The following is a 16,916-nucleotide window of genomic DNA, read 5'->3' as shown; positions in this document are numbered from 1 at the left end:
AGCCGCCCTTCTTTGTTAATAAAAGTGTAAATTGTAGTGAAACTAACTAAACACTTTTATGCCAAAGATGCCAGGGACCAATTGTTTATTTATTTTATAATAAATACAGTTATTTATGAAAATTAAAAAAAAAAAATTGTCTTTAAACCACTGTGATGTCTGATCTTTGTTGCGGTTTATGGGGCTAGGGTTAGGTTTCTAGGGGGTTGAACCCTGACAATAATCTTAGAGGGGTGGCGGTGGCAGGGAGGGGCTCCGAATTTCACCAAGGGCACCGAAAGGACTGGAGCCGGCCCTGCTTTCCAGATTCAGATTATTAATACAAAATATATATAAACTAATAAATTATGATGATTATCACGGATTAAACTACTCGGCTATATAAAGTAATTAAAATGAGCTCCAACTTTACCAGCTGCAACATTAAAATAATGAACACATTAATTCATCTAATTATAAGTCAATAATATAAAATTCTCCATTGCGAATACTTTTGGTACATTAAGTGTATTTTGTTGCTGTTCATTTTTTACAGTTTTACTTGAGTATGATTTCAAATGTGAGACTTTTACTTGTAACAGAGTATTTCTACACTGTAGTATTATTACTACTTAAGATCTGAGTAGGCTGATACCCAGACCTACTTCTTCCACCGCTGGGAGATACAGCCATCCAGAGAGCACAACAGATATATCAATAGAATTACAACAGTGTGATATCTGTATGGATACCAGCACAGATTAGAATTAAAGGAGAATAATTAGCTGATGGATTTGCGAGAGAAGCCACAAAAAAAGGAATCACATCCCAGTTAACTTTAGGAAGACAGAAAGGAAGCACACCCTGTGAATCCCTTTTTACTTTTACTTTTACTAGTCTGTGTGTGAACATAACATTAGCTAACCATGCCTGGTGTCTTTGTGATCACTTCTTGTTCAGTCCACCATCAGGACCTGCAAGAAACTTTGATGTTCAACACAATGTTTCTATTGTGTGAAATACCACTGGGCCTGACAACGATTGATAAGATTGACAAATCATAGAGTGATAAAGGGTTGTCATCTCCATGTAGTGGTTCCATGGTGTAATGGTTAGCACTCTGGACTTTGAATCCAGTGATCCGAGTTCAAATCTCGGTGGAACCTTACTTTAAGCAGAAGTTGAGGTTAAAGAATGTCCTTTGACTGGTAAAACAGCCATTTCCTGAAACAACAGGTTCTTTAGGCTGGTACAGTAAAGTTGGAGTAATGCATTTAAAGGCTCATCACACGTCAAAGCACTTCTCAACAGTTTGTAATACTCACAGACCGGATTATCACAGCTCAGAGTTCAGATTAGACCACGGTTACGTTCTTTAACCTGTCGCACGCTTAAATCCGGTCCCACCTACGTGTGAACTCAGATCAGTGGATTCAGAGTCCAGAATGCTAACCAGTACACCATGGAAGCACTACACAGGTTGACAGTTGTGAAACACTTTCTTACATCACGGTGTAAGTGCTAAGCACTTAAATTAGGTAAAAACGGTGTTTAAAGCTTCAGTAGTCAGTATATTTTTGGCATCATTGGGCAAAAATTCCATAATAACATTTCAGCATATTGTAATTCAAGTGTTCTGAGAGAAAACTAGACTTCTGCTCCTCCTCATGGCTCTGTTTTCAGGCTTTAGAAAATCTAGCCCGTGACGGGAGACGTTGACCAATCACAGGTCATTTCAGAGAGTGCCTGTGAGGCAGCGTCACAAACTTTCTCATTTTACAGCTAAACCGTACACTACAAGATGATTCTGAAAACATTTGAGGCGAGAAATAGGCATTAACGTAACATAATATTGATTCATATTTGATCAGCGCTGCCTAGTTTGACTGTTTGGTCGGAGTTTGTGAGTGATTGACAGCCGGCTCTCATAGACGGCGGCTGGACAGCAGACCTCTGATCAGTTCTTACTGTTTGTTTTCCTCCGGTCTGTGAAATCTTGCAGATGCCATTAGGAGCACCGGAGGACACAGAGGCACATGATGTTTTTCAGGTTACCTGTTTCATGTACTAGTGTCACGATATAGCGACCGTTTTAGAAAAATAACTTTTTTTAATCATATTTGCTCCAATCTCGCCTACTTCAGCTTCATGGACACAAATTCCAAGTGAGATCAACTAAAGTCCCTTTTAAACATTTCCACCACCCTGTTTTCACAGTGGGGCAGCATTAATAGAGAAATGAAATGTATACCTACTTTAAAGGGACTGTTTGTAACTTCTTACACGTATAAATCAATCCGGGTCGGGGTCCCATGCGTGCTCGCGTGTGGCTACACTGTTCAGACTCAGACTCCAACACAAACTACACTGAAGCACCAAAACCTCAAAGTTCTATCTAGTGAAGCCCGTCTTGCAAAACAGTGTTGGCCGCGGTCGGAGGACGTGGGGGAGACCGTAGCTTTGGTCTCCAGGACCAGAGTCTCTGCTGTCCTCTGCTCCTCTGCCTGCCTGCTTGCCTTCACTCACACACCTTGCGCGTTCTCAGTGATCCATGGAGAGACCTTCGTCTAGTCAGCTAACATTACTGCCAAGCAGCTGAAATATAGAGTGATATTGTGGTTTTAGCTGACGTGTGTCGCCTCACTGTTTTGAGCGATGCTCGTTCAGGTATACTTAGAGCGAGACCAAGCGCGAGCCCGACGCTGACTTTCGTTGACTTAACAGCCACAGGTGAAGCTGTTAACAAGCATTTCTGATTCTTACAAACAGTCCCTTTAACTCTTTTGTCAGATATGAAGTTGAATACATGGAATACATGGAGCTCTCACAAGAACCAGTTGTTAAAACACACATAGCAACTCTTTATTCAATAATAATGGCATGGTTTGGGCCCCCCCGCGGCCCTGAACAGGATAAGAGGTTACAGATAATGTATGTTACCCATGCCAATAAGCCCCTTTGGACTGAAGTAAGTTGTTAGAGAGGCTAAATCTCTTGGAGGACGGAGGTCCAGGTCTGTCAGGTGGAATGAGGCTCCACCAGCAGGAGAGGCAGAGAGACGTCACAGAACGGCTGATGGTCCAGCACAGAGAAGCCTGAGTAAAAGGAGAGAGAGGGGAGAGAGAGCGAGGCACACAGCAGTGCTTGTGGGACATAAACAACGGAGGGTTATTGAGAGGCAGTGGTTTAAAATTAATAATGTTCTCGTCAGCAGGACTACTAGGCTGAAATTATACATTGAGATTGAGACCGACCCACTAGCTAACTAATTGAAAGTTAGGGCAAAAAGATGGGTTTTGAGTTTGGATTTAAAGACCTCCACAGAGTCAGACTGTCTGATGTCTATAGGGAGGTTATTCCAGAGGGAAGTGGCTCGATAAGAAAAAGGCCCTTTGGCCTGCTGACTTCTTTTTCACTCTGGGGACAGACAGGAACCCTGTATTCTGAGAGCGGAGGGTCCTGGTTGGATAATGGATGGATGGCTTGGTTTGCCTGTTTCCACAGTCTTGTACTAAGAAAACCCACTAGAGGGCAGGAAAGTATAGCCTACATGGGAACGTGTATTTACTGCGAGTGCTGATAAAGCAGCAGTGGGTAGAAATGGAGCACATATAAGTAAAAAAAAATATTTTTATAAAAAGGTCACCATATCCTAACAGTAGTGCATCAGACAGGTAATATGAAAAAAATCATGTGCCTCTGTGCCATCTGCAAGATTTCACAGACCGGTGGAAACCAACCAATCAGAGCCGAGCTGGAGTCTGCCGTCTCTGAGCAGCTGTCAATCACTCGTATACTCCGATCAAATGGTCAAACTAGGCAGCGCTGATCAAATATGAATCAATATTCTGTTACTGTAGTGCCTATTTCTCTCCTCAAATGTTGTCAGAAACATCTTATAGTGTACTGTTTAGCTGTAAAATGAGAAAGTTTGTGACCTGGCAGCCATGTTGAGATCAGTTGAGGAAATACCAAGCACCGCCCACCAGCCAGAGCACACTTTCTCATTTTACAGCTAAACCGTGCACTGCAAGATGTTTCTGACAACATTTGAGGAGAGAAATAGGCACTACAGTAACAGAATATTGATTCATATTTGATCTAGTTTGACCGTTTACGAGTGATTGACAGCTGCCTCCGTTGAATGAACAGCCAATAGGAATGCTCACTCTCTCTCTGAAATAACCTGTGATTGGTCAAAGTCTCCCGTCACAGGCTAGATGTTCTAAAGCCTGTAAACAGAGCCATGAGGAGGAACAGAAGTCTAGTTCTCTCTCAGAACACTTGAATTACAATATGCTGAAAGGTTATTATGGAATTTTTGCCCAATGATGCCAAAAATATACTGCCTACTGCCACTTTAAACACCGTTTTTACCTAATTTAAGTGTTTAGCACTTACACCGTGATGTAAGAAACTGTTTCACAACTGTCAACCCCCGTGTAGTGGTTCCATGGTGTAATGGTTAGCATTCTGGACTCTGAATCCACTGATCTGAGTTCACACGTAGGTGGGACCGGAGATTTTTTAAAGCCTGAAAACAGAGCTATGAGGAGGTGCAGGAGTCTAGTTTTCTCTCAGAACACTTGAATTATAATATGCTGAAAGGTTATTATGGAATTTTTGCCCAACGATGCCAAAAACATTCTGCTTACAGCTGCTTACAGCAGGTTTAAATGTTAAAAAAAGTCATTCACACAGGGTTGAAAACTGCTACTCCACCGGGCCAATTTAATCTCGGCGGTGCCGTCGCAACACTTGAGAGTTTCAACCAGCAGAGAGCAGTGCTGGGCAGGTTTATATATTCATCACTGACAAATATCCAGAGTTATTTGAGTGCTTTTATTTCACAGGAACAGCAAAAACACAGTTCATATAAAAACAGGTCAATGACATTCTCTACACAAGTACAGAATAGTCTATTAGAGTTCCTCACTTTGAGGCAACATGAGAAAACAACACATGCTGCTTTAATTATACATGTTCACTGCTACAATAAGTAGCATGTACAGAGCGTAGTGCATTGCACCTTTATACTAAAAGAAATAGCATTCAGTCTGCTACATTTTCATGACTTCATCAGATTGAGTCACGTTTTAATGCTGAAAATAAAGGGCGAGTTAGTCGAGTGGTAGTTTTGCCACGGTGTGATTTGTAATGAGAGAAATGTTCTTTTTTTTTCAGTTTTCACTTTGCTTCTGGGATGAGAACTCTGATGGGGACTCAGTTTGAGTCAAAACAAAGAAAAGAGTCTTTCTAATCTAGAAGGAGATGTTGGTGGTCCTGTATCTCTGGATCAGAGACATCAGTTCGTTCATGTCTGAGACGTGTGGGTAAGCGTTCATGACTTGCTCCACGGTGCTCTGAGGGAAGAGGGCGCTCAGCTGGCTCCTCAGGCCCTTCCTCTGCTCGCTGGACGGACTCTTGGCTCTGCCCTGCCCCCACGGGTCCCTCGGTAAGCTGTGGCTCTGTCTGTCGGAGGGCTGTCTCAAGTACTGCTTCTCTGAATACCGGCCGGGGTACTCCCCGTTATGCGGAGGCAGAGCCGGGCAGGAGCTCCATGCCGGCTGCTGGTGGTGGTGGTGGGACATCCTTGTCTCCTGGTGACCACACCTGCACTGGCTGCACACGGAGCGTTCGCAGGGCATTGAACCGTTTTGATAAGGGTAGTAACCTCCCCCGCTCAGGCAGGGCCTCTGGGTGCTCCCGCCGCCGAAGGACCCGGAGAGGGAGTAGTCGTCGTGGCTCAGGCTGTAGCTGGCCACTCCGCTGCTGTAGCTGTGGGGAGGACGCTCCCCGCTGTAGGGCCCGTCCTGGATGTAGAGCCTGGACATGGAGCCATCCAGGGAGCCGAAGGCCTCGTCCACGTCCGGGCTCGGGCAGAGGTGGTGGAGGCTCGTGTTAGGCTGGCTTCTCGGGCTATTGGTGTCTCTGTGGTAGATGGGCGAAGCCCTGAGGGACTGGTCGTCTATGCTCAGAGGCGGAGGGGTGGACGAAGTGTATCTGAGCTCCGGCTGATACGCAGCGGGGCAGCAGTGCGGGTCCTGCAGGCTCGGTTTGGGCGAGAAGTTCTTAGCTCTGTCTCTCAGCGCCCTCAGTTCGTCGGCCACAGACAGCTGTGATTGGTTAGCCCGCTCTGGGTGGTAGAACTTACACTTGACTCCATAAGTACACTTCTTTCCTAAAAGAAAGAAAAAAAAAAGGTTATTTATGGGCTCCACACACACAGCTGTAAACCTGAAGAAACCCGCCGGCACAGGATGTCTCTTCCCGTCCGCACGGAACACACTAAGCTTCACAGACCAATCAGCTGTAACCTCTAGCTGTCTTTGTGACACTATTACTGCAGGACTGTAGTGATCCCCTGCACGGCCCCATCTGTTTTTCAATCAGCGAGGCAATTTCATCGATTCATCTGAATGCTCATTCTTAAAAATTAGGGCTGTCAGAGTAAACGTGACAATAACACGTTAACACAAATTTGTTGTAACGTCACTAATGTCTTTAACGCATTCAATATTTTAATCAATTGGCATGCCTAATAAAAATGCTACAATCTCTAATAAAAAAATGTATTATGTTGTGTTAAAATCATAGTTTCAATGAAGGCAGATGGAGACTTGTAAAGGAGTCTACAAAGAAGTAACGCAAGGACAGAGATTTTTTCACACGCTGTGAAGCACAGCTTCTACTTCTCGAAATTTAAAAACTCTGGGGACTTTATACTTCCTCTATGGGCTGAGAAAACATTTTGGTCTTATGAAATCTTTTCTAAACCAGCTGGATAATGAAAAACATACAGTGTGTGTGGCTACCATGGCTCAAGCCGTGGTGTAGTTTTTATTCGTTGGATCCACCGCTTTGGTCCAAACTGAATGATCTGATGGATTGCCATTAGGTTTGGTACAGGTATCCATGCTGCCCAAAGGTTGGATCTTAATGACTTGTGTGATCCCCTGGCTTTTCCTATTAATATGTCTGATATTTTTGGTTTACTTTATGACCAACATACCTGCAGAACTAATGTCATTGTCATCAACTTCTGCTGTACTTTGTGTTTAGTGGAGGTCCTTGACATGAAAATGTCCATTTATGTCTATCGCTCACTTTATGCTCCTCTCTAAAATAGTTGTAATAGTAGCCAATGCATATTTATAATATTTTTATTTTTCAACACAGGCCATTTCAGCAGCATTTGTTTTACTTTTGTACGGCACTTTTCAGGCAGACGTTTTACTGGCGGAAGCGTAGCTCTGCTGCTGGGCGCTGACGTTGCAATGGAACGAACAATTGACTTTCACTTCTGAGCGATATACGTTCTTTGGCTAAACTAAGATGATCATTACACCTACTAAACATCAGAATGTTCATCGTGAGCATAGTTAACATGCTGCCGTTAGCATTTAGCTTAAAGCAGAGCTGTGCAGCCTCGTACAGCTGCTAGCACGGCTGTAGCCTCTTGTGTCCAAATGAACCAGCAACCAGGTAGATTGATAGGAATGTGAAATGCATTGCGGGTTGTTATCGTGCTGTTTTAATCCCCCCGGGAGAGTACAAGGAAGTGAAACCTGATCGGTTGTGTGTTTTGTTGGGTGAAACAGAAGAGTAAACCAACCGTAAGGACAGTGCTGCAGCTTGTTGTCTGGGGTCCACGGCTTCTTCCGGAGAAAATCATCAATGGTGGGACCGTTTCTACCCAGAGGATCGTCTGGAGGCATGAACCTGCACCAGCACAGAGACACAGTTAGGATCAGGGATATTAGTAAAATGCATGGTGTTGTTTTGGGGCAAAAAGGGAACCTTCTCTCTAACTATGTGAGCAGAAGAGGTGCCCCTCTGTCCCAGCATGTGTTCCGGTGACCTACAGCCACCATCAGGCTTACTTGTCATTAGCGAAGGTGTACATCAGCAGCCTCTCCTCTATGAACTTCTTCCATTGGGGGTTCTCCGTCTGCAGGTCGCGGTAGTTGTCGTTGGACACGATGATGCCGTCCGAGTCGAAGGCCAGCTTGACGATGTAGCGGTCGTCGTAGCACACCACCCTCTTGCCGTTTACGCAGCGAGATGGCGTGTACACCAGGATCTTCCTCCTCTCCAGCTCATGGAGGACATGTTGATCTACGAAACACAAGAATAGTGTTGTTTTATCATTATTATAAGGTTTAATATCAGCCGAAAGCATAGTATTAAATACTTGACAAATCTCCCTTTAAGGTAAATTTTGAAGAGATGAATGAAAATGTGCGATTCATTTGCGATTAATCACGATTAAAATTCGAATCGAATGACAGCCCTATTAAAATATATATATTTTATTTCATTTTACTGTAAAAGGACATCTCAACAGGTAGGGGCTCATAATCAAAATGTCAAAATTAGTAATGTCAGTACTAAGAAATGCAAAAAAAAGAAACATTTTGCACTATTTCTTTCTGGATGGAACCATTTAAAGGTTAATATATGAATGATTCCCAGCATACAGCACAGGATTATGTTTCATAAGCAGAAGATAACAAGGTTAGCGCTACATTTTAAATGAGCAGGGAACATGTCCTCGCTGAGGCAGGTGACCTGCACGTGCCAGCACATTATGAGCTTTTATCTTTATCTTAGTATCCTTGTTATGATAGTGAGCTTTACACCACGATCATAAAAGGTGTGAAACTGCACTTGGCACTGAGGACACTTCCTTGTTAACTGCTGATGATCACTTTCAGGAACAAAGCTATATTTAGCTGACTTGACCCAACATGTACAAAATACTGGATTTCAGTTTGGGTGGTTACCCTTCCTTATTGTTAGAGAAGTTTCCAAGGACAGTTTGGTACGTGTTCTTTCACTGTGAAACTAGGTGGACTCCATTGGATGGACTCCATTGGAATCCACTGTTAAGGATCAGGCTGCCAAACTGGAGGAAGATAGCGTGCCGGGGTGGCGTCTGACATGCCAGAACGGTTATAAATATGATAGTTTTTCTTATTTCCTTGATTTTGGTGATAAGTCAACCTAGCTTAGGTATTTCCCGCTCGTGTCAGCACTGTCTCGATGTGCTTTATGAAAGACACTCAGTGTTGTGGCTTCTACTTTTTCTTCCGTTTATTCAAATGAATCTGCTCATGTTGCTGTGTGTAAAAGTGTAAAATGCGTTTCCTTGTTTGACTGTTTGATCGGAGTTCGCCAATGATTGACAGCTGCTCAGCGACGACAAGGCCCCAGCTCGGCTCTGATTGGTTGTTTTCCTCCGGTCTGTGAAATCTTGCAGATGCCGTTAGGAGCACCGGTGGACACCATAGGAACATGATTTCATATTACCTGTCTCATGTACTACTGTCAGGGTATAGTGACCGTTTTATAAAAATAACTTTTTTTTTTATTATATTTTCTCCAATTCTACCCGCTGCACTACTACTATACTCTCACTTTAAGGGTGAGAAAGTCTGCTAAGGGCGAGAGGTGGATGGGTCAAACAAACACAGGACTTTTAATAATAAGACGCGGTGATTGTGTGAAAAGTTGAGTGATTCTTACTGATGATGTTGATGTCACTGACGCTACGTCACGTGAACAAGTGAACCTTCTGCGTAAAGATACTATGCAAAAGGCAAAATATGACGACTAGGGATGAGGTCACATTGACTTAGTGGAGCATTTAGTAGCTAAAGAGACAGATATATTTTTCTCATGAGTTGGTGGGGACCAAAACCAGAGCTAAAAGGAGAGTGAATATTGACCTTAATAGTGGACAGAAACGTGACCCAAAATGAATGGTAATGTTGCTCTGTGTCTGTTGGACGTGTAAATAGTATGGCTGTCAATCAATTCAAATGAATCGTACATTTTTCAAAATGTACCTTAAAGGGAGATTTGTCAAGTATTTAAAACTCTTATCGACATGGAAGCGGACAAATATACTTCCTTTATGCAAATGTATGTATATATTTATTATTGGAAATTAATTAACAACACAAAACAATGACAGATATTGTCCAGAAACCCTCACAGGTACTGCATTTAGCATAAAAAATATACTAACATCATAACATGGCAAACTGCAGCCCAACAGGCAACAACAGCTGTCAGTGTGTCAGTGTGCTGACTTGACTATGACTTGCCCCAAACTGCATGTGATTATCATAAAGTGGGCATGTCTGTAAAGGGGAGACTCGTTAGTACCCATTTTCATTCACATATCTTGAGGTCAGAGGTCAAGGGACCCCTTTGAAAATGGCCATTCTCTTTCCTTCTCTACAAGCTAGTATGACATGGATTCATTAGGTTTTCTAGTTTCATATGGTGCCAGTGTCTTCACTCTAGCTTTAAAACTGATCCCACTACAACCTCCAAAAGATTGATTGCGTTAACGCGTTAAAGAAATTATGCGTTATTATCGCGCTAACTTGACAGCCCTAATTAAATAGTAATTTGTTTGCGAACACGTAATAATTACTTCATAGAATTGTTTTGCTGCCCCCAAATGGCCCCCAAAAATGTCAAAGAATGCAGCTTTAAAATGGAAGTGGCATCAATGATGTGTTGGGTGAAGCAGCAAAACGGAGAGCTGTTCAGTGTTTTAATGAAGCTGGCAAAAATCTGGTTCTGCTGCAAAGACAACGAACGGAGCTGCTGACGTTGTCGACACATACGATTTTAGTGTCAGTTGGCACGTCCATAAATGAGGCTTAAATTCAGGTCGGTCCTGATTAGCAGTGCTTAAATATGACAATCATTGTGCTCGTTGTGCTGCACAACTTCCTCAACCAGAAAATCTTTTGCCGCCACATGTGACTGCCACATTTAACTCATTGTCTATTTCTATATATGACTTCACCATTGGGTGAGGTCACACTTGAGCCTTAAGGGCAAAAAACGTGCACACAAACCTGACTGAATTGTCCTTGAGAACAAAAAAACATGGGAGTTCCCTACAGTCAGTGGCATCTCCCTTTAATTGCGCTCACATGGCGCCACCTCGGCTCAGGTCAAGTGACCTCACCTGTGATGGGTGCCTCAGGTCGCGGCTGCTCCTTCCTCCACAGGGGAACGAACACGGTGATGTCTCGCAGCCCTTTGTCCCAGAACCAGCTCACCGCCAGCTGGAGGCCCTGACACGAAAACACCTTCTTGTCGCCATGGCTGCAAAGACACAGAAGCCAGAGTCAACAAAAAAAACAACTTCTTCTTTTGTCTTTCCCTGCACGTTACTATATGCACTCACTCATGCACGCACACGCACGCACACGCACGCACACGCACGCACGCACGCACGCACGCACGCACGCACGCACGCACGCACGCACGCACGCACTCACACACACACACACACACACACACACACACACACACACACACACACACACTCTCTTCTCCCTTTTTCAGGAAGTGTTGCAAGTTCTCTAAAACATGATTGCAAAAGCCCGGAGATGAGTAACTCGACACAGAACATCGCGCCTTACAAAACAGTGGCAACATTTTTAAATTGAGAAAATAAGTAAAGATTTCTCACACAAAAAGAAAAAACATTATGCTGGTGTCATCAAATCTAAACCCTGATGTAATGCTATATTATTTTAGTCAAGATAAGATTGAAAGTAACATGCTGTGTATCATACAATTATTTTCAGGACCGCCAGCTGTGATCTGTTTTTAAAGTCACGCACCTTGGCGGAGGTCTGCGCTCTCCGAGTGCCAATCTAGTTATTTTTTGTTTTGTCTTATTTATTTATTTATTTTCAGTTGTCTGTGTATTTGTCTGCACCTCTGTAAATGAGCATGTGTAAAAATAAATAAATCTAAACCCTGATTATAACTCATCAAGGCTTCAGAACGGTGAACATGGGAGGAACACAGCGGTCCTGAAAAGTCCTTAAAGCTTTTGTAAATCTTAAAAAGTAATAGATGTTCCGGGGGAAGAGGTATGACTGATACGCTATATATATATATAGCAGTTTTATTTGCCTTCATGTGACAAATTCATGGGTGAAAAAAACGAGGCCTCAATGTCAATTTTAACCCTGAAACGTGACATTTCCTTGAAAAAGTTATTGAAAAGTCCTTGAATTCAATGAATAAATGAGCGCAAGAAACCTGAAATCATTATCAGAACTTGTATCAGCCGTACAGCAAAGTCAGAGCTGCTATCAGATCTGTAACAGTAGTTCAAGTTCACCTGACAAACATGTGTTCTCTTCCAAAATCTACTGTAACACTCACATTACAAGGATGTGCCCGAGAGCTACTGAAGAATTAAACTGGATTGTTTTGCCTGCAGGAGAAAGTAAAGTGTGTGTACGTGTGTGTTTGTGTGCGGGCATGTGAATGGGGTTCCCCTTCTCTCCGTCAGCAGGAAGTGGTGAGACACTTTGCATACAACAGGTACCAAAAACATGGCTTGCCATGAGTTTATGGATTGTGAACACATATATCTGTCTGGCATAACTTTACTGGTGTGTCATAAAGTTGACACTGAATGATGTATCCTTGATAATTTATACTTGCATCCTGAAGCTCTTTCCCAAATATAATCAGAGAGTTACACATTCAGCAGCTGGTTTATTTGCAGACGTGTTGTATATTTCATTGCTTGAGTTACAACAATAAAACCACGAGAGAGGAGCAGGGCCATAATGGCAATAAGCAATCACTGGGAGCTACATTCATAAAGATCTTGAAAATGTATTTGCAGTATGATTTACTTCAAATGTGACAATTAAGAAAAAAAAAGTAAAGCTGCTAGGGCTGTCAATCGATTAAAATATCTAATCGGGATTAATCGCAAATTAATCACACAATTTGTATTTGTTCAAAATGAACCTTAAAGGGAGATTTGTCAAGTATTTAATGCTCTTATCAATATGGGAGTGGACTAATATGCTGCTTTATGCAAATGTATGTATATTTATTATTGGAGCATTTGGCAGCTTAAGAGACAGATATATTTTTCTCAGGAGTTGGTGGGGACCAAAACCAGAGGTAAAAAGAGAGTGAATATTGGACTTAAAAGTGGACAGAAACGTGACCTAAACTGAATGGTAATGTTGTTCCGTGTCTGTTGGGTGTGTAAATAGTAGGGCTGGCAATTGATAAAAATATTTAATCGTGATTAATTGCATGATTGTCCATGGTTAATCTTGATTTTTCACAAATTAATCACACATTTTTTATCAGATCAAAATGTACCTTGAAGGGAGATTTTTCAAGTATTTAATACTCTTATCAACATGGAAGTGGGCAAATATGCTGCTTTATGCAAATGTATGTATATATTTATTATTGGAAATTAATTATCAACACAAAACAATGACAAATATTGTCCAGAAACCCTCACAGGTACTGCATTTAGCATAAAAAATATGCTCAAATCATAACATGGCAAACTGCAGCCCAACAGGCAACAACAGCTGTCAGTGTGTCAGTGTGCTGACTTGACTATGACTGTGATTATGTCTCTCAGAATTCTCCCGCCTTAATCAAAGTGCAATACTAAATCACCGTAGTGCCCCTTTACTAAATAAAACAGTTTGAGGGTTGACCATTGATTGTTGAGGGTGGAAAACTGTCAAGGTGATAAAGTGTGCGTCAGTTTCACAGCAGGATCAGGATAACTCAGACTAACTGTGACGAGGCACATACAGGAAATAGAGAGAGGAGCCTCTGAGATTTCATGCCTGGGGCCGGACTACAGTCACCAGACTGCCTCACCTCAGATAAAAGGTGTTACAGTAAATACTTTATCCCTCTTCCTCTTCTTCGTGTCCTGACAGGAATATGTGTGTTGTCGCTCTTTTGTTTTGCACTTTGAATTCATATCGCGACCTCGTCCTACTTGCCACGTTATTTGTTTGAGCAAATTTTCACTCAAGAACTTCCTTGTTGCCAATGTAGGTCAGGAATAGGTGGCAACCGTGACGTTTTATGATGAAGGAATCTCACCTCAGTGTAGTGTTACATATATCGCAAGTCAACCTAGATAAAAGTATCACCTAAACAGCTCGAATCTGACGGTTAGACGAATAAACATGTCACTCTGCCCTGCAGGGCATGACGTCATCTTGAATTGAGTGGACAAAAAGAGAAGAATATAGACGCACAACATGTTTTCACTTCCCACATGTTTAAAGAGGAAGTGTGGTGCGATCAAATCTGTGAAGTGAAACGAGATTTGACTCAAATAGAGACGCAGGTATACAAACGGAAATTAAGTTTAGCACTAAAATGGTGCAGTTATAATGCTCCTTTTTGATTATTTTTAAATTCAATCATACACATGAATGAACATCTGTGCTCTTTTAACGCCTCCTACCAGGAAGTAAAGAAAAGAAAATGTTTTCTCTCACTGCCATGTAAAATAAGTTTTGAAAATATCTTTGGCTTTGCCCATGAATGAAATGCCGGCTAGACGACGTACTAAACTACATACATTTACTTGTACAAGTTACTTTTACTTGTACTCAGAGGTACTACAGCTGCAGATTTTACACACAAAACATGATCAACTTCTAAGATATGATGTATCAATGTAGATTAAATTATATATAAAGTAATTAAATAATCCTGCTAATGTATTAAGGCAACAGTAATAATAATAATATTACAATAAAATAAAATTTTATAAAATTTTATAAAATTAAATCAAATTAAATAAAATTAAATAAATTAAATAAATTAATAATACAACACTGGGCTGGACCATTCTGCCCAACAAATAGTTTTGATACTTTCAGTACATTTTGCTGATAAAGCTTCATCTTGAATGGAGTAAAAGATAAGTACTTCTTCCAGCACTGCAGCTGGATATAAATATACAAAAGCAAGTATTGTGAATTCTAGATGTACTGAGTTGACTCACCTCATGGCCACGTTGCTTCCATCTATAACCACCGGTCTGAAGCCGGCGACCGGCTCTCGGTCCGGTCCAGGTCTGGGCTGACTGGGGACGGGGCTGCAGCCTCTGGACACCAGCTTGGGACTGTCTGGGCCACCTTTGTTGCTGCGAGTGTGGCAGGTCTTTATCAGCTCCTCCAGGATGTCGTTGGTCTGGGCGTCATGGCGGAGGTTCTCCAGGACCCTCAGGATGTCACTGTGAGAGTAGCCCAACTTGAGAAATCGCTCCACTTTGGCGTGCTGCTGGTCCATTATAGACATGTGTTTCCTGTCCTCTGTCTCCTCAGGTCTGTCTGGCTGGGGAATCCTCCTCGCCTCCTTATTCAGACTCGTCAGCGTCTCCACGGCAACGACCTGTGTTTTAGAGACAGGTGTCAGGACGGAATTGGGGCAACCTCTGTGACTGTAAACAAAGGAAGCTGTGGTCGCACAGGGGTTTTTGGACAAGCGGGTTGAGGTTTTGTTGCACGCTGATAAAGACGGCTCTGGTTACCGCAACCTCATGACTGCCAACGCGAGCACAAACAGCGTCTGACGTCACGCTGGTTAAGAAAGCCCCCCCGTTAACTGAGGGTCTGGGCTAATTTTACCTCCAGTGTCAGAGGTCACGCAAAAGTAACCGATGTGGGCATTAAAGCTACGAGCCTCACCCCATTCCACATGTTTTGATTGCTCTTTCTGGAAAGCCCCTGAACTTCACGGCCAGAGAGAGATCACACCGATGTATCCGAGAGCGAATGACTCAACCCACTTCTTCCACTTGCCCTCCCACGAGCTGAGCTATTCTGAGTACTGAACTTGAACAAACTTCTCTCACCTGAAACAATGAAAACCACTGTGACGGAGTCAGAGAAGGCGTGTCGAGGTTTAAATAAAGCCCGTCGTAGTGAACGTCCTGAACTGAGTGTACAGACAAAACATGTCATACTTTGAAGCATCTTTCTTTGTACTATCTTTTTTGATCCTTGCCATGCGAGATGATTCGATTAGCTTGTGTCAACCTACCATTTGAAGTATGAGGAACAATTTTATCTGGGGCATCCTCCCCTTCTGCATGAGGCTCGGTTTTTTGCACGGGCTTGCTACGAAACCACATCCTTTTGCTGCTGAGTTGACGTTTAGTTCATCAACAAGTCCCCTCAGACTTTTACCCCTGAAAATGAAAAGATTATCTCCGCTTGATTGCCTCACTAACTCCAGCAACCTTTGCTCTTTTGCAACGCTGTACTCAAGTGAGCAGCACACGGCTGATCTGCCCCTGGCACCTACCTATAGCTGCCTCTACACAATCTGAAAACACAACAAGTCTGAACAAGACAAGACTGAGAGTTCACATTTAACACCAAACAGTAGAGCTACATTGTCACGTGAAGTTGTCTGATTCTGTACTTACACATTTACCAGGTGGTGGATCGGAGTCTCTGCCGCTGTCTCTCTCTGTGTGTGTGTGTGTGTGTGAGTGAGCTGCTCTCATGAGTCGCTGTGTCAAGCAGACCGGTCTGTGTGAACCTGCTCTTATTACTCATTGGAGGAAGTAACCGCTCGCTGCTGAGAAAAAAAAAAAACAGCAAGGAAGAGAACACTCTGTAAATTAGTGATCACTACTTCCTCATCAGGCTGATCTGGGAACCTGAGGGTTTTTTTCATCCTTCTACCATGTTTTGACCTCTTCCTGTGGTGCGGTGGCATAAATGCTGACTGAATGTCTGTAGTGTATAGAGCACCAGGCCGAGGTCACACTGAGCCATCAGATTGTGGAGGTTTTATTAGTCATTCAGAATTTAGATTTGAATTTTAGTTCACAAGGGGGAACAGCTGTTTGTGTAGTCATTTTTAGCTTAGATTACTGAGCTTAGATTAAAGAACCAATATGTAATATTTTTACTGTAATAAATACATCAGACCGGCACATACGGGTACTTTGCAAAAAAGTTGAGGCCACGCCCCCTTTTGGGGGAAAGAAAACAGAAGATCTCATAGACTTCAATGCAATTTGGCATGTGTTTTTAATTGTAATTTCCGTATGCATTCTTCTTTTGTTAAACAAACGTTTGTTT

At 42.6% G+C, this 16,916-nt stretch overlaps 1 protein-coding gene and 1 non-coding gene across 5 annotated transcripts; one reads left to right on the top strand and one right to left on the bottom strand.

The window, feature by feature from the left end:
• Positions 1 to 1,073: 1,073 nt before the first annotated feature.
• On the top strand, positions 1,074 to 1,145 carry trnaq-uug. Its single transcript has one exon. It is a non-coding gene; the product is annotated as a tRNA-Gln (tRNA).
• A 3,657-nt stretch (positions 1,146 to 4,802) lies between these two features.
• LOC119477580 (probable ribonuclease ZC3H12D) lies at positions 4,803 to 16,417 on the bottom strand. 4 transcript variants are annotated; one of them, XM_037751726.1, is made up of 6 exons: positions 16,253 to 16,417; positions 14,825 to 15,213; positions 10,973 to 11,112; positions 7,863 to 8,097; positions 7,595 to 7,701; positions 4,803 to 6,160 (listed from the first exon to the last, which is right to left on the bottom strand). In XM_037751726.1, the coding sequence occupies exons 1-6, from the start codon at positions 16,331 to 16,333 to the stop codon at positions 5,241 to 5,243; spliced, it is 1,872 nt and encodes a 623-aa protein (XP_037607654.1). In that variant the 5' UTR covers positions 16,334 to 16,417; the 3' UTR covers positions 4,803 to 5,240. The 4 variants fall into 4 exon arrangements, with proteins under 4 accessions (XP_037607654.1, XP_037607655.1, XP_037607657.1 ...); XM_037751727.1 differs by lacking the exon at positions 16,253 to 16,417 and adding an exon at positions 15,865 to 16,172; XM_037751729.1 differs by lacking the exon at positions 16,253 to 16,417 and adding an exon at positions 15,677 to 15,835.
• Between the last annotated feature and the right edge of the window lie 499 nt (positions 16,418 to 16,916).

This window comes from Sebastes umbrosus, chromosome 18 (assembly GCF_015220745.1).
Source record: "Sebastes umbrosus isolate fSebUmb1 chromosome 18, fSebUmb1.pri, whole genome shotgun sequence".
In the NCBI taxonomy this organism is placed as follows: domain Eukaryota; kingdom Metazoa; phylum Chordata; class Actinopteri; order Perciformes; family Sebastidae; genus Sebastes; species Sebastes umbrosus.
Note: the sequence above shows the minus strand (reverse complement) of the source record. Positions and strands in the feature narration are given on the sequence as shown.